General features: G+C 34.8%; 4 protein-coding genes and 1 non-coding gene across 5 annotated transcripts; 4 read left to right on the top strand and 1 right to left on the bottom strand.

The window, feature by feature from the left end:
* The first annotated feature begins 1,673 nt into the window (after positions 1-1,673).
* Positions 1,674-1,745, top strand: TRNAG-UCC. Its single transcript has one exon. It is a non-coding gene; the product is annotated as a tRNA-Gly (tRNA).
* Positions 1,746-4,721: 2,976 nt separating this feature from the next.
* Positions 4,722-5,840, top strand: LOC125607119 (ras-related protein RABA1d-like). The gene is made up of 2 exons (XM_048776861.1): positions 4,722-5,066; positions 5,277-5,840. The coding sequence occupies exons 1-2, from the start codon at positions 4,846-4,848 to the stop codon at positions 5,701-5,703; spliced, it is 648 nt and encodes a 215-aa protein (XP_048632818.1). The 5' UTR covers positions 4,722-4,845; the 3' UTR covers positions 5,704-5,840.
* A 104-nt stretch (positions 5,841-5,944) lies between these two features.
* LOC125607120 (metal transporter Nramp5-like) lies at positions 5,945-9,155 on the top strand. The gene is made up of 4 exons (XM_048776862.1): positions 5,945-7,262; positions 7,814-7,950; positions 8,033-8,685; positions 8,767-9,155. Exons 1-4 carry the CDS (start codon positions 6,679-6,681, stop codon positions 8,989-8,991), a joined length of 1,599 nt encoding a protein of 532 aa, XP_048632819.1. The 5' UTR covers positions 5,945-6,678; the 3' UTR covers positions 8,992-9,155.
* Positions 9,156-9,882: 727 nt separating this feature from the next.
* On the top strand, positions 9,883-13,988 carry LOC125607118 (cellulose synthase A catalytic subunit 8 [UDP-forming]-like). Its single transcript, XM_048776859.1, has 12 exons — positions 9,883-10,140; positions 10,235-10,314; positions 10,426-10,477; positions 10,574-10,733; positions 10,829-11,104; positions 11,186-11,531; positions 11,601-11,738; positions 11,810-11,935; positions 11,997-12,209; positions 12,289-12,735; positions 12,829-13,182; positions 13,262-13,988. The coding sequence occupies exons 1-12, from the start codon at positions 9,963-9,965 to the stop codon at positions 13,847-13,849; spliced, it is 2,958 nt and encodes a 985-aa protein (XP_048632816.1). The 5' UTR covers positions 9,883-9,962; the 3' UTR covers positions 13,850-13,988.
* Positions 13,878-15,940, bottom strand: LOC106359667 (transcription factor MYB98-like). The gene is made up of 5 exons (XM_048777054.1): positions 15,937-15,940; positions 15,805-15,830; positions 15,167-15,744; positions 14,860-14,986; positions 13,878-14,768 (listed from the first exon to the last, which is right to left on the bottom strand). The coding sequence occupies exons 1-5, from the start codon at positions 15,938-15,940 to the stop codon at positions 14,289-14,291; spliced, it is 1,215 nt and encodes a 404-aa protein (XP_048633011.1). The 3' UTR covers positions 13,878-14,288.
* Positions 15,941-16,302: the final 362 nt, after the last annotated feature.

Below are 16,302 nucleotides of genomic sequence, written 5' to 3'. Positions count from 1 at the left end.
GTTCAAATATTTACGGACTTAGCAGGTTTCGGCCGGCTGGACCGGCCTGAATCGACACCCCTAGTTACAACAACTGTTGTCTTCAAGGTTGTGACTCTAAGACTGGTGGATATTGCAAGAACGAAACTGGTGGACTATAAACTTAACGTTCATTTCCTCTTAATACCGAAAAGCGACAATAACAATAAACAATATTTCTTGCTATTTCACATCTCAAACAATTATAAACTACAACTGAACAAATAAGTTTTGATATTTAGTTGAGCGGTCATGGATGGTAAGTAGTGAATGTTTCTTCTTAGGCAATTGAACATTGTGACTTTGATTTTTGCTTTCAAGAGAGACCTTTTTCGTCATATACATTGTTAAGAAGCTTAATGAGTATGAAACATAATACAAGCTTTAAGTTGTGTATATTGCAATTTATAAGGTGATGTTTAGTCTATACGATATAAATTCAAAATTTTCAGTTTCACAACCAATCAGAACCGTGCCTATGTGTTAAAAAAAGAGGCAACTGCTTCAGGCAGGCCCATCTTCATATGGTTAATTTTGGGGCTCCATTTTTACAATCAATTGGTCTAAAAATATTTGTATATGTCTATTTTTATTAATACTTCTCTACAAATTTAATTGTATTCTTTCTGTATCAAAATAAGTGGGTTTTAAGGTTTTTGCACACTGATTAACAAATTGCAAATTTTCATTCAATCTTACTCGTTTGTCTAAAAACAACAAATAAGTATAGATAATTCAGCCAATAAAAAATCATACTGCATAATATAAATAGTCAAAAACATAAAATTGCATTTACTTTTAACATAGAAACTTGAAAACATTAAAATAAAACAATTTTTTTTTCTATTAAAGTGATATGGAGGAAGTATCATCATTTTCCGGTTTAAGTTCTATATATAGCTTTAGCTTTTGAATATTCACTTATTGATTGTTTTATGTATATGTTTTATTTTTCTTCATAATTTTATCATATACTCTTCTTATTCATTTGGTATTATAATGTTAGATGCTTTTATAACTTCGCAAGTACATTTTTAATTTTTTTTAATTAGCATGGGTGTGAATTTTTTGGGTCATCATTCTTTTGAATAAATGTAAACAATCTTAATAAATATTTTTCATTAACTATTTTCATATTTATGTTTACTAACTTGACAATCAGAAAAAGAAAAAAAAAAATTATTAAGGCTCCAATTTTTAGAATTGCCTTAGGCTCCATATAGTCTAGGCACGGCACTGCAACCAATGATGGGATTTTGAGGAATCTATGCCAATGTAACTAATGACCAAACAATTCTATACCTTTTGGAATAACAATGTTCATGGAATTAAGGTTAGTATTCATGTATATCGTTACTTGAGCTATCATCTACGTGCTATATTACATAATAAGCTTATACTTCTGGTCAAATGAATGTTGAAGTACTACTAGAGAAAATAATTAGTCAATTTAATCACATCATAGATAAAGTTTACAGAGCTTTGTTTTATCTGCTCGCAGCCAATCACAATATACATAAGACTCTAAAAGTTAACACTTTCTACATCCTTAACCCTAAACAAAACTTTGGCGTAAATCTCTTCCAAAGGATTACCACAACAAAGGTTCGATAATGTTTGGTCAAATTATATTGTATCCTTTTGAACCAACAAAAGCGTCTGTAGTCCAACGGTTAGGATAATTGCCTTCCAAGCAATAGACCCGGGTTCGACTCCCGGCAGACGCATTTTTTATAAGCAGTTCTTTTGATGCGACAACATAGATTTTGTAATCCTTTATGCTTTGGCATACACAGAATGATTTGGGCAGAGTTTACATTAGATGATTACAGAGTATATGTAGCATAATCGCATTGCTCATATACAAATCATTGAGCACTTTCACGTGGCAAATATCTCTCTGAAAATAAAACAGTTATGTTCCAAGTTTCATCAGTTACAAATCATTGAGCAGTAGCACATGTCTCCTCAGTTATGTTGCAAGTTTGATTCACAGCCTCAAGAGTCAAGACCAAAATAAAAGAGAAGAAAACGAACCGGGATTGTTGAGACTTGTTTCTTAAAATATTTGTACACTAGGATAAGACCCGCGCCTTGCGCGGGATTAAGTTATTATTTTTATTATATTTTGGAGAATGAAACAATAGTTTGGCTTCATTTGGATTACGGGTGTTCAATCCGGATATCGGGTTGGTTTCGGTTCGGTTCGGTTTTTTTTTGATATTTGGTTAGTAAAATATTACTACTATTCTAAATCCATATTTACTTTGACTTTAGTCTTTCACATACTTTTGAAAGATTTCAACTCGACGACTAAATTGATCAGCCAATCTTGTTGATTTAAATCATTAGTGTTTATATATATATATATATATATATATTATTTAGTTTGAATATTTATTAAATAAAAATTCATATGCGTTATATTTTATGATCATTTGTAACTTATTATAACAAAAAAATAATCTATTGATCACAAAATTTTCAGAGTGGGAATATTCAAATTTCTAATAATATATAGACGTTTTGAAAAATTTAAATATAACATATAAGAAAAAATATAAATATTTTTGTTATATATTTAATGTGATTTTTTAATATCTTTCAATAATATAAAATTAAAAAAAAAAGAACTAAGATACCAAAATTGTTATCAAATATTTATTATTCATAATAATTAATTTTCATATATACGTTAATCATATTAGGTAATTTCGTAGTTTCTAATTAAGGAAAGTGCAAAAAAAAATTTGGTAGATTATTTATCAATTCGATAGTTAGTTTAATAAAAAATATAATGTAAGTCAAGATGGACCAACCTAGTTTTCTAAGAATAGTATATTTTATATAGTCATTTATTAAATGAGAATTTATAATCATACAGTTCTATGATCATTCATATCATTTTATAACTGAATATTTAAATCATTGATAACAAAATTTTCAATGTGAAATCTTTAATAAGTTTATAATTTATAAATGTTTTTGAAAATTCATTGAAAGTTTTAATATTAAAATATTTATGTAATCTTATGGTATATAGTATAATCTATATATATATATAAAAATATATATGTTTTACTATTAAATGATATTTTTTACTCATATGGTTTTAAAATAATGTGTATCTTCTTATAATATTAAATAAAAGTTCATATTAATACAATTTTATGATCATTTATAACTTATTATGACAAAAAAAATAATCTATTGATCACAAAATTTTCAGAGTGGGGATCTTCAAATTTCTAATAATTTATAGACGTTTTGAAAAATTCAAAATATAACATATAAGAAAAATTATAAATGTTTTTATTATATATTTAATGTGATTTTTAAATATATTTTAATAATATATAATTAAAAAAAAGAACTAAGATACAAAAATTGTTATCAAATATTTATTATTCATTATAATTAATTTTCACATATACGTTAATCATATTAGGTATCGTAGCTTTTATTTAAGGAAAGTGCACAACATTTTTTGGTACGTTATTTATCAATTCGATATTTAGTTTAATAAAAAGTGTAATATAAGTTAAGATGGACCAACCTATTTTTCTAGGAATAGTATATTTTGTATAGTTATTTATTAAATAAGAATTTATAATCATACGGTTCTATGATCGTTCATATCGTTTTATAACAAAATATTTAAATCATCGATAACAAAATTTTCAATCTGAAATCTTTAATAAGTTTATAATTTATAAATGTTCTTGAAAATTCATTGAAAGTTTTAATATTAAAATATTTATGTAATCTTATGGTATATAGTGTTTAATATATATATATATATATTTATTTTATTATTAAATGATATTTTTTACTCATATGGTTTTAAAATCATGTGTATCTTCTTATAATAAAAATGTTAAACCATTGATCATTAATTTTTAACATAATAATTTTAATAGTTTTAGTCATTTATTGTCGTTTTTAAAAATTTAAAATATAACATATACGAAAAAATCTAAATTTTATTTTTATAGCTAATTTTATTGTTTAATTTATTTTAATAATATAAAATTAAACAAAAAATGATGGAGGAGATATACATTGTTATCAAATCTTTATTATTAAACTCATTAATTGTCATATATATATTAGTCATTTATGGTAATTCCGTAGGTTTTATTTAAGGAAAGAAAATATCATATCATATCATTATATCATATAGTTTGACCAACTTATGTATCTAACAACATATAAAAATCGAATGTGGACCTACTTATTTTTCAATTGAATGTAATTGACTACCTAATTGAGTGCCACCTATGCATTGGGGTCTCTTTTAATTAATACAAAATTGAGGTTACATCTTTTCAAATGTTCCTCAATTAATATATAAGGGATTTATTTAGGACTTTAGGAGTTAGATCATCATCATTCTGACAGTTGACATAGTTTACATACTTTTTGGCAATGCCAACTACTGTGACTAAAATTATGATCGCCGTTGCCAACTACTGTGACTAAAATTATGATCGCCGTTTACCAATGTAAACATGACGGCCACCACTTTGTGACCTTTTCAAGAAAAAGAAAGGCGTTAACCGGTGAATGTCGATTGTACCCCTAGTTTAAAGGGTAAAACGCCATAGATCAGACGAATCATCAGGGATGTTTTGGTCTTTTCCTCAACATTTTTTTCACCCATGCCATATCAGTTTAATTGTGCGTAGATGTAGAAAGACACAAGTCTTACCCTAGTTTCATAACAGTCTCTATCTTGCTCTGTTAATCTAGGAAGACTTTTGATTCCCAAGAGAAAAAAAAAAAAAAGTGAAGTTTAGTCTTTTCTTCTTGTCGTGAGCAGTTTTAATGGCGGGTTACAAAGCGGATGACGATTACGATTACCTTTTCAAGGTGGTTCTGATCGGTGATTCGGGCGTTGGAAAGTCCAATCTGCTCTCTCGTTTCACCAGGAACGAGTTTAGCCTCGAGTCCAAGTCCACGATCGGCGTCGAGTTCGCCACTCGTAGCTTGAATGTTAAGGACAAAGTCATCAAAGCCCAGATTTGGGACACTGCTGGTCAAGAAAGGTTTGTTGTGTGACTTGTGTCTCTTCTCAATCATAGTTCTTTACTCCTTCGCCTTTAGAATTTATGGCTCTGTCATTGTAGATCTTAGGACCAGCTTATCTTGAAATGCAGCAGATATAAACCAACATGTGCTGTGTGAAATTTTAGCTGTTTTGTAGATTACTTTTGACCAATAAGATAGCTTTTATATTATTATGGTCATGTTTGTAGGTACCGTGCGATCACTAGTGCATACTACCGAGGAGCTGTTGGGGCACTTCTTGTCTACGACGTTACACGACACTCCACATTCGAAAACGTTGAGAGGTGGCTTAGGGAACTCCGTGACCATACCGAACCAAACATAGTCGTGATGCTTTTGGGAAACAAATCCGATCTTCGTCATCTTATAGCTGTTCAAACCGAAGATGCCAAGTCTTTTGCGGAGAATGAATCACTCTACTTCATGGAGACTTCAGCGCTTGAAGCTACTAACGTTGAGAACGCGTTTTCGGAAGTGCTCACTCAGATTCACCAAGTTGTGAGCAAGAAAGCAATGGAGGCTGGTGATGATTCAAACTCGGGTAATGTTTTTAAAGGAGAGAAGATTGATCTTGATGTCTCTGCTGTGAAGAAAACAGGTTGTTGCTCCAACTAAAGACTTGTTAGTCTCTTGCTTATTTGAGGGGTTTGGTCTGTGTCCCTAAGCTAAGATCTTTTTTTATTTCGTACATTCAAAATACTTTTGAAGATGTTTGCTTTATTTTTAGGAAACAAACTGTGTTTTGCTTTTGATTTGCTTTGCTTGAAAGTTGCTTAGTTTTGGTCTGATTCTGTACTGGTTAAGAGGGATCTTATAATTTAACCGGTTTTGGTCTGATTTTTAACAAATTTATTATTTTATTAGTATTTTACAAAAAATCACACTTGTACGTGATTGAACCGTTTTCATAAATATACACGCCTACAAATTTTATTTTCACTGTGCTAAAAATTTCATAAAAGATTTTCAAAAATAATATGTATGCTTGTTAAGACCATCTCCAATAGTTCACCATATTTTTCATTTTAAAATAGTGTAACTCTATAATAGAGTTGTGATATACTCCAATGATACTATATTTTAGAATGGAAAATAAAATTATGAACAAACAAAAAATAACTTAAAAAGAGTATCATTGGAACATTTTTACTTTAAATTCTACTTTAGAGTGGAAAAAAAAGAATGGGTTGGAGATGTCTTAATAAATCAAATTTTCTGAGACTTCAACTCCATATAAAAACATTAATGAGTTTGTAATTAAATTATTGGACTTCCACCAAGTTATGCATTTTAATTGGCTTTGCTTGAAAACTGCTTAGCTTTGGTATGATTCTGTACCGGTTGATGAATATCTATAATTTAACCGGTTCCGGTCTATGGTTTGTTCAGCTTATTTTCTTTCAGTCCGTAAAAATCTCTAAACCAATAATTATTCTGCTAAATTTCGTGAAGAAACAACTAATAATAGAAATTACTGACAACATTTATAATTCATTTTTTTTAGAAAATCGATTTTTTGTTTTGACATTTGACTTTTCTTGACTAAATCACAATCGTCACAAACGCCAAAAGAATATTCCGTTACAAAACATGACGGATCCAACCGTTTCCCGCCAAGTGAACAGCCCTTTGAAACGTAACGAAAGTAACGGCGAGTTCAAACGTCTCCTACTCCCCGAAACCTCTCAATCCGACGATCCCAACGAATCACCGGCGGAGCCACCGGAGAATCAGGTACTGACCGTAGAAGAAGAGGAGGGAGAAACCACCTTAGAGTCAGTTCCTCCGTTCTCGTGGGCGAAGCTATGGAAATTCACGGGACCTGGGTTTCTAATGAGCATCGCGTTTCTAGACCCTGGAAACATCGAAGGGGATCTACAAGCCGGAGCCGTGGCGGGATACTCGCTTCTGTGGCTTCTTCTATGGGCCACGCTAATGGGACTTCTCATTCAGCTTCTCTCGGCTCGGATCGGTGTGGCGACGGGTCGGCATCTGGCTGAGATATGTCGTAACGAGTACCCGTCGTGGGCGAGGATACTGCTTTGGTTCATGGCGGAGGTTGCTTTGATCGGAGCTGATATTCAGGAAGTCATCGGAAGCGCGATCGCTCTTCAGATATTGACACGTGGGTTTTTACCTATTTGGGCTGGTGTTATCATCACCTCGCTTGATTGGTAAGCAAGTTAGGTCAAAATTGGTGGATTTTTAATTGTGTTTTATTTTCTCATGTCGATTGCTTGGTATGCAAGTTAGGTGAATTGATCATATTGTCTATCTTTTGATGTGTGTTCTTGTATCATGTGGTTTAATTGGTAAGTAAATTAGGTCAAAATTGGTGACTTTTAATTGTGTTTTATTTTCTCATGTCGTTTGCTTGGTAAGCAAGTTAGGTCAAAATTGATGATATTGTCTATCTTTTGATGTGTTTTCTTGTATCATGTGGTTTGATTGGTAAGCAAGTTATGCCAAAATTGCTGATTCTCTCTATCTTTCATGTGTGTTTTTGTATAATTTCCTTTGATAGGTAAGCAAGTTAGGTCAAAATTGGTGATATTCCCTCTATCTTTTGTTGTTTGTTTTTGTATCATGCCCTTTGAGTGGTAAGCAAGTTAGGTAGATGTTCTCTATTTTTATGTGTGTTCTTGTGAAATAGCTTTTTGATTTAGTTCATATCAGGAGAAATTGAAGAGAATCAGATGCTTATGTTAATCTTGTGATATAACAGCTTCTTGATTTCGTATTTGGAGAAGTGTGGAATGAGGAAACTAGAAGGTCTTTTCGCGGTTTTGATCGCAACAATGGCTCTTTCCTTTGCTTGGATGTTCAATGAAACTAAGCCGAGCGGAGAAGAACTAATCATAGGTACTTAAAATTTTAAGAATGTGACATTGTCTTTTATTGATACTAGTTCTTGATTTTTTTTTTTTATTTGATGACTTGAAAGGTATTCTAATTCCGAAGCTCGGATCAAAGACAATCAGACAAGCTGTTGGAGTAGTGGGATGCGTAATAACGCCTCACAATGTGTTCTTGCATTCCGCTTTAGTGCAGTCCAGGAAGACCAACCCAAAGGACATACACAGAGTTCAAGAAGCTCTCAACTACTACAACATCGAATCAACGGCCGCGCTTTTCGTCTCTTTTATGATCAATCTCTTTGTAACCGCGGTTTTCGCTAAAGGGTTTTATGGAACCAAGCAAGCTGATAGTATAGGACTGGTTAACGCAGGACATTACCTACAGGAGAAGTATGGCGGCGGGGTTTTCCCCATACTTTACATCTGGGGGATCGGTTTGTTAGCTGCTGGACAAAGCAGTACCATTACAGGAACTTACGCTGGACAGTTTATAATGGAAGGGTTCTTAGATCTTCAGATGGAACAATGGCTATCAGCTTTTATAACAAGAAGCTTTGCTATTGTGCCAACTATGGTTGTAGCTCTTATGTTCAACACATCAGAGGGGTCGCTTGATGTTTTAAACGAATGGCTTAATATTCTTCAGTCGATGCAGATTCCTTTCGCTGTTATTCCTCTTTTGACTATGGTTTCTAATGAACATATCATGGGTGTCTTCAAAATCGGACCTTCGCTTGAGGTAAGCTTTTTCTTTTTCTTTTTTCGTTTTTATTTGTTGTTGTAATGTGAATTGTAACGAGTCAGTTTTGGATCTTTGTAGAAGCTAGCGTGGACCGTGGCGGTGTTTGTCATGATGATAAATGGGTATCTTCTTCTTGATTTCTTCATGGCTGCAGCGAACGGGTTTTTTGTTGGGTTACTGGTTTTTGCTGGAGTAGTGACATACGTCAGTTTCATCATTTATCTTGTTTCCTATAGAAGCTCACAATCTTCTTCTTGGTCGAGCTTAGAAATGTCACAGAGAGTTGTTTCCACAGAGACGTAGAAAACCAACAAAAAATCTGACTCTAGACTTTTTCAGCCCTACACATACATCTAAGCAAAGACAAAAGCGGTTTGGTCGGTTTTGAGTTGATGGTTCTGCTGCATTTGTGCTCGATGGCTGGATTTCAGACAGTAGACCAGTGGTAACTGAGTTGTGAGATTAGGGAAAGACAGAATGGGTTAAATTTGTAGATTGATTTGTTGGATTTGTATTGTAACAATGGAAATATAGAGTAGAATTTATGTAAAAGACGTTGAACATTAATTAATAAACAAAGAAACGGTAAAAAAAGACAGAAGTGTGTACAGTAATAAGGTTTTTTTTCTGCTAAAATTTGGTGGAGTGTAGTAGTATAGCAAGGTTAGAAACATGTTACCTTATTAATCTTCTTCTATTATCGATTTCTGCAGATTATCGATTCAGTCCATTGTGTGAGTATATGTACCGCTGCTTTCTATGTAATTGAATGATTAACTGATCATTTGTTTATGTGTTATTTTTCATTATTATCAATAATTTGATATATACACTAAAAAATGCTAATTATTTTTAAATTATATAATATATTTTAAAATGTTGACGTGATGGAGAAAGTACGGTGACGCTTAGGAGGCAAGCAATTATCTGCCGATGGTTAGAGACAAAAACATCATGTGTCACATCAGACACACTAACTTTAACTGAAACTTTCCTTCACTTTCCCGCAAAATCTTCTTCTTGCCAACTAAACAATGTATGTTTTAGCTAGCCATCAGCTTTCTCAGAAAAAAAAACTGGTGAACGATAGAAACTTCTGAACTTCCGATTTTTTCACCAATCCACCAAACTTAAAAAAAGAAAAAGAAAAATTAAACTCTTTTTCCCACTCTCTTAAAAACACACCCATGACTCTCAATCTCTCTTACACAACAAAAATCTCAGTCCCTAACTAGGGTTATTTTCTTGTCTCTCTCTCCCAAGGGAAAACGAAGATGATGGAGTCTAAGTCTCCGGTCTGCAACACTTGCGGAGAGGAGATTGGTGTGAAACCAAACGGAGAGTTCTTCGTTGCTTGCCATGAGTGTAGTTTCCCGATCTGCAAAGCATGTCTTGAATATGAATTCAAAGAAGGTCGAAGAATCTGCTTGCGCTGCGGCAATCCTTACGATGGTATTATCACATTTGTTCAAATGGCTTTCCATAAATTTGCTATCTGTTGTTGAAGGATATTTTACAGTTTGTGTTTTGTGTGTTTCCTCCTCAGAGAATGTGCTTGATGATGTTGAGATAAAGACATCTAAACACCAATCCACTATTGCAACACACATCAGTAACACTCCTCAGGTGTGTACTATATTATTAGTTTCTTTTTATGTGTTTATAAGATCTGATAATAACTGTTCTTGATTTTTTGATCAAAAAAATAATAATAATAACTGTTCTTGATTTTTGTAGGATTCTGGAATTCATGCTAGGCATGTAAGTACAGTCTCCACAATAGACAGTGGTAAGAAACTAAGAAGCAAATCCAATAGTTTTCTACACTTTTGTGAGTTTAAATAGTTTAAAATCTAAACAATGGGATTGTGTTTTGTCCTTGAAGAACTTAATGATGAATACGGAAACCCTATATGGAAGAACAGAGTTGATAGCTGGAAAGACAAGAAGAGCAAGAAAAATAAGAAGAAACATGCAAAGGCAACAAAAGCTGAAGACCCTGATGCACAGGTTCCTCCCCAACAGCACATGGAAGATATATCACTGTAAGCACATTCTCTCTCATGGAACAACATAGTCTTTGTACATTAATCACCACAAAGTGTTAGACACTGATTGGTCTGTCTGTGCCATTTCTCAGAAACCCAGAGGCTGCTTCTGCTACAGATGTGCTCTCGGTTGTGATACCTATCCCAAGGACAAAGATAACTTCATACAGAATCGTAATCATCATGCGTTTGACCATCTTGGCTCTGTTCTTCCACTACCGTATCACCCATCCTGTGGACAGTGCTTACGGTCTATGGCTAACATCTGTGATATGTGAGATCTGGTTTGCTTTCTCATGGGTGTTGGATCAGTTTCCTAAATGGTCTCCTATCAACAGAGAAACTTACATCGACCGTTTATCCGCAAGGTAACAAATCTTTTCACAGTAACTTAACCTACACGTTAGGTCAAAATATCTTCAATATCTTGTAATCAAAACATTGTGCAGGTTTGAAAGAGAAGGCGAGCAATCACAGCTTGCAGCTGTGGATTTCTTTGTCAGTACAGTAGATCCGTTGAAGGAGCCTCCTCTGATCACTGCAAACACCGTTCTTTCGATCCTGGCCCTTGATTATCCGGTGGATAAGGTCTCTTGCTATGTATCTGATGATGGTGCTGCGATGCTTTCGTTTGAGTCTTTGGTTGAGACAGCTGATTTTGCTAGGAAATGGGTACCTTTCTGCAAGAAGTACTCGATTGAACCGCGAGCTCCGGAGTTTTACTTCTCGCTTAAAATCGATTACTTGAGGGACAAGGTTCAGCCTTCTTTTGTCAAAGAACGTAGAGCCATGAAAGTAAGTAAAACAAAGGCTTTAATAATATCCATAACATTATCAAAAACTTAACTCATGGTTTCTTTGTAGAGAGATTATGAAGAGTTCAAGATCAGAATGAATGCTTTAGTGGCCAAGGCTCAAAAGACACCAGAAGAAGGATGGACAATGCAAGATGGAACCTCTTGGCCTGGAAACAATACTCGTGACCATCCAGGAATGATTCAGGTTTAATATGAAAGACTCTTAACATTATACTTGTATATTTTTCTTCTTAATCTTTGACCTTCTCTTGGTAGGTTTTTCTTGGATATAGCGGTGCGCGGGACGTTGAAGGAAACGAACTTCCAAGATTGGTATACGTCTCTAGAGAGAAGAGGCCTGGATATCAACATCACAAGAAGGCTGGAGCAGAGAACGCATTGGTAGAAACTTCAAATTTTCCTTACTTGTGACACAATCCTAATGAGTTTGTTTTCATTGTAGGTGAGGGTTTCTGCGGTTCTAACGAATGCTCCATTCATTCTAAATCTTGATTGTGATCACTACGTCAACAACAGTAAAGCCGTCCGTGAAGCAATGTGCTTCTTAATGGATCCAGTTGTTGGTCAAGACGTTTGCTATGTTCAGTTCCCACAGAGGTTTGATGGAATCGACAAGAGTGATCGATACGCTAACCGAAACATAGTTTTCTTCGACGTAAAGTTACCGCAAACTCCAAGCTCTTTTTCTCATAAATTCAAGAAAATATTGAGCTTCTTTGTGACTTTGGTTTCAGGTTAATATGAGAGGGCTTGATGGGATTCAAGGACCGGTCTATGTCGGAACCGGTTGTGTCTTCAGAAGACAAGCACTGTACGGATATAGTCCACCTTCTAAACCAAAGATGTTACCACAATCTTCTTCCTCATCTTGTTGCTGCTGTCCAAGCAAGAAAAAACAAACACAAGATCCTTCAGAGATTTACAAAGACGCAAAGAGAGAAGAACTTGACGCTGTCATCTTTAACCTAGGAGACCTAGACAACTACGATGAGTACGAGAGATCTATGCTCATTTCACAAACAAGCTTTGAGAAAACGTTTGGTCTCTCTGCGGTTTTCATCGAGTCTACACTTATGGAGAACGGTGGTGTTCCTGACTCTGTGAACCCTTCAACGCTCATCAAAGAAGCTATTCATGTCATTAGTTGCGGATACGAAGAGAAAACTGAATGGGGAAAAGAAGTAAGTAACTCTTTCTTATCTTTACTATCAATATTTAAAAATATTACTATATATGGCAATATATAGTAATAATCTTTATTTCTGTTTTTGTAGATCGGATGGATTTATGGATCAATCACGGAAGATATTTTGACGGGTTTCAAGATGCATTGCCGTGGATGGAGGTCTATTTACTGTATGCCACTAAGACCAGCTTTTAAAGGGTCTGCTCCTATCAATCTATCAGATAGGCTTCACCAGGTTCTGCGTTGGGCTCTTGGCTCGGTTGAGATCTTCCTTAGTAGACATTGTCCTCTCTGGTACGGTTGCAGTGGAGGCCGCCTCAAGTGGCTTCAGAGAATGGCTTATATAAACACCATTGTTTATCCCTTCACGTCCTTGCCTCTTGTTGCTTATTGTACCCTTCCCGCCATTTGTCTTCTCACCGGCAAATTCATCATCCCAACGGTAACTTGTCAAACAAGTAACATTTTAGGGGGTTGTGTATTTAGGTTATTTTACTGATCTTGTTGTTATTTTATTGCAGCTATCAAACCTAGCAAGCATGCTGTTTCTAGGTCTGTTCATATCAATCATCTTAACAAGCGTCCTTGAGCTTAGATGGAGTGGAGTGAGCATTGAGGACTTATGGAGAAACGAGCAGTTTTGGGTTATTGGAGGTGTCTCAGCTCATCTGTTTGCTGTTTTCCAAGGCTTCCTCAAAATGCTTGCTGGTCTCGACACAAACTTCACAGTCACATCGAAAACCGCAGAAGATTTGGAGTTCGGTGAGCTTTACATTGTCAAATGGACAACACTCTTGATCCCTCCGACATCACTTCTCATAATAAACTTGGTTGGAGTCGTTGCTGGCTTCTCTGATGCTTTAAACAAAGGCTATGAAGCTTGGGGACCTTTGTTTGGGAAGATTTTCTTCGCCTTTTGGGTCGTTCTCCATCTTTATCCTTTCCTTAAAGGTCTTATGGGAAGACAGAACAGGACACCCACCATTGTTATTCTCTGGTCTATCTTGCTGGCTTCAGTGTTTTCTCTTGTTTGGGTTCGTATCAATCCTTTTGTCTCTAAGACTGATACGACCGCCCTTTCGCAGAACTGCCTTTTGATTGATTGCTAAGAGATGATGTTATGTACTCCTTTGAATGATTGATGATCTGTTTTTTTGTTGTTGTTTTGTAAAACTTTTCTTTCTTGTAACAGAAGTTTTCTTATGTGGTTGCTTGTATCACAAATTAAGTAATATTCTTGTTGCACAAGTTAGGTTTGCGGTTTCTGTTACTTCAACATGTTAAACTAATCTTCACCTTCTTTTTGGTCACAAATCTTCACCTTCTTAAACATCTAACAGACTAGATTTAACTGTATTTTTATAATTTTCATCAAAAAAATATGCAAACATCAGAAACATAAAATTACAGCGAAGACACTGGTAGAATGATATTTTGTTGTTCTATTCAGTTGAAACAAAACCCTGCGAGTTGAATTATTTTTGCTTAGTTTGGTGAATATGTCTCATTCAAAAAAAAACTGAAACTAAAAAAGAAAAACAATACAAATCAGAATCCATGAGCAAAAGTATTAATGTCAGGCTGAGGAAGGTCATCAAGTAAGGAGTCAATGCTACATCCTTCCACAAGCAGCTTCTCATTGAATCCAAAGTCATCAGTAAACACACATTCAGGCACTATCCTGTCTAGTCCGTAAAGCTCATCTTCATTCTTCTTATTCTCTTCCTCAACCGCCACAAAATCCTTCTTCTTGTTACTCTCTCTGCGTCTACCTCTTGCAGGCACAGAGGAGGACGACAAAGCTCCCAAACCCAAGCTCTTTATGTAATCCTGCAACAGAGAAGGTCTTGGATACTTAGATCTACATTTTCTCTTAGAGAATTGTCTTCGTTTTGTCGTGTTCCAGTGGTTCTTGATCGAGTTCTCTGTTCTTCCAGGGAGTCTTTTGGCAATCTCTGCCCATTTGTTCCCAATCTCTTTATGAGATTGTATAAGCACTCTGTCTTCTTCTTCACTCCATGTTTCCTTCTACAACAAATATATTCATAATCTCTGAAAACTATCTAATATTTAGTTTCCTTTATCATCACTACGTAAATGGTAGGTTACTAGTTCATACCTTAATGTCAGGTCTCAAATGGTTATGCCATCTCTCTCTACATTGCTTCCCAATTCTTCCCGGTAACACTTGTGCAATATGCGACCATTTCCGCAATCCATATTTCTCCACAAATTGAATCAATATCCTATTATCAAAAACAATTACTCTTAACTAATAACCCGCAAAATGGAAAAGTTTATCTAACTATTGTTAGTAATATTGCATAATAACTTAATATAGTTCAAGGAGTACTCTCCTATTTTAATGAGACTAATATATATTTTATGAAATATTGATCCTAAGCTATATTATGTTAATAACGAACCTGTCTTCTTCAGAAGTCCATTGTCCTTTGACTAATGTTTTTTCTTTCTTTTCTTTCCATGATGATGACGACGAAGATGAAGACAACTTTCTTGTCAGAATTGGTTTGGTCTTATTGAAACTCATCGCTTTATAACAATCATTATCTGCAGAAACACATGAAACTTCATCTGGCATCACGAAGTTCATAGGCTTGGTGATCCCTCTAGGAGGGTAACCAAAAGGGATCATCCTCATCATCATGTTGTTTTGCTCCATGTCCATAGTACTACCATGTTCATCGACCAAATTGACCATGTTGTCTTGGTAAGAGCAATGCTCGAAAGGAGAACTATTGACACAAGATGACGTAGTTTGGATAACAAGCAAAGAATTTGAAGATGTAGACCCATGATGATGGTGATGATCAAACTGATCATCATGATCAAGATGGTGGAAGTCTTGAAGAAAGCTTGTGGGCTTTGATTGGTCAACGACTTGGAAGGGGAAATTTTCTTCTTTCATTTGTTCTTGATCACGTGTGAAGACGGTTTTGTTTAGAGGAGCAAATCCACTCTCGCCGACGTAATTCTTATAAGCCTAGGATTGTATGAACTCAATATAAAGAAACTCTTCTTTATTAGCTTAAGAAACACTCACAAAACTTAAGCACTCAAACACAATCTCTAAGCTCACACAAAGGTATGCAACACTCTTGCAACTCTTTATATAGAGACTATATTTCCTAAACTCATTAGGAACACATATTTCCTTTTTTCTCTAATCCTATACTCATTAGGATTGGTGTAACTTAACTCCTAAGTTATCTTTATGTTTAACTCCAACATTCTCCCCTTTAAACTTAAAGTTAACTTCTTCAATATCTTGAACTCCAACAAGATCCTTCATCTCCTTGAACTTGATTCTTCCCAAAGCTTTAGTTAACATGTCTGCCTTTTGTTCTGCTCCTGGCACATGTTGGACGTCAACTTGTTCGTTCTCGATGCATTCCCGAATGAAGTGATAGCGCTTGTGTATATGTTTACTTCGACCATGGAAGACTGGATTTCTGGTGAGGGCAATAGCCGATTTGTTATCAAGCCGTACCACTATTTTTTGCCTTGGTTGACCCGTAACCTCTTCGAGCAAATCTTGAAG

This window comes from Brassica napus, chromosome A3, assembly GCF_020379485.1.
Source record: "Brassica napus cultivar Da-Ae chromosome A3, Da-Ae, whole genome shotgun sequence".
NCBI lineage: Eukaryota > Viridiplantae > Streptophyta > Magnoliopsida > Brassicales > Brassicaceae > Brassica > Brassica napus.
The sequence above is the reverse complement of the archived record's forward strand: the minus strand, read 5'-3'. Positions and strand labels throughout refer to the sequence as shown.

Bases quoted from the DNA above. Each gene is read 5' to 3' on its own strand.
- LOC125607120 (XM_048776862.1), top strand. From the start codon at position 6,679: ATGACGGATCCAACCGTTTCCCGCCAAGTGAACAGCCCTTTGAAACGT. The intron at 7,951-8,032 runs GTACTTAAAATT...ATGACTTGAAAG, and splicing joins CGGAGAAGAACTAATCATAG to GTATTCTAATTCCGAAGCTC. The intron at 8,686-8,766 runs GTAAGCTTTTTC...GGATCTTTGTAG, and splicing joins AAATCGGACCTTCGCTTGAG to AAGCTAGCGTGGACCGTGGC.
- LOC106359667 (XM_048777054.1), bottom strand. The intron at 15,745-15,804 runs GTGAGTGTTTCT...ATACAATCCTAG, and splicing joins TGTTTGAGTGCTTAAGTTTT to GCTTATAAGAATTACGTCGG. The intron at 14,987-15,166 runs GTTCGTTATTAA...TTTTGATAATAG, and splicing joins TGGACTTCTGAAGAAGACAG to GATATTGATTCAATTTGTGG.
- LOC125607118 (XM_048776859.1), top strand. From the start codon at position 9,963: ATGATGGAGTCTAAGTCTCCGGTCTGCAACACTTGCGGAGAGGAGATT. The intron at 11,105-11,185 runs GTAACAAATCTT...AACATTGTGCAG, and splicing joins ATCGACCGTTTATCCGCAAG to GTTTGAAAGAGAAGGCGAGC. The intron at 11,739-11,809 runs GTTTAATATGAA...TTCTCTTGGTAG, and splicing joins ACCATCCAGGAATGATTCAG to GTTTTTCTTGGATATAGCGG.
- LOC125607119 (XM_048776861.1), top strand. From the start codon at position 4,846: ATGGCGGGTTACAAAGCGGATGACGATTACGATTACCTTTTCAAGGTG. The intron at 5,067-5,276 runs GTTTGTTGTGTG...TCATGTTTGTAG, and splicing joins GACACTGCTGGTCAAGAAAG to GTACCGTGCGATCACTAGTG.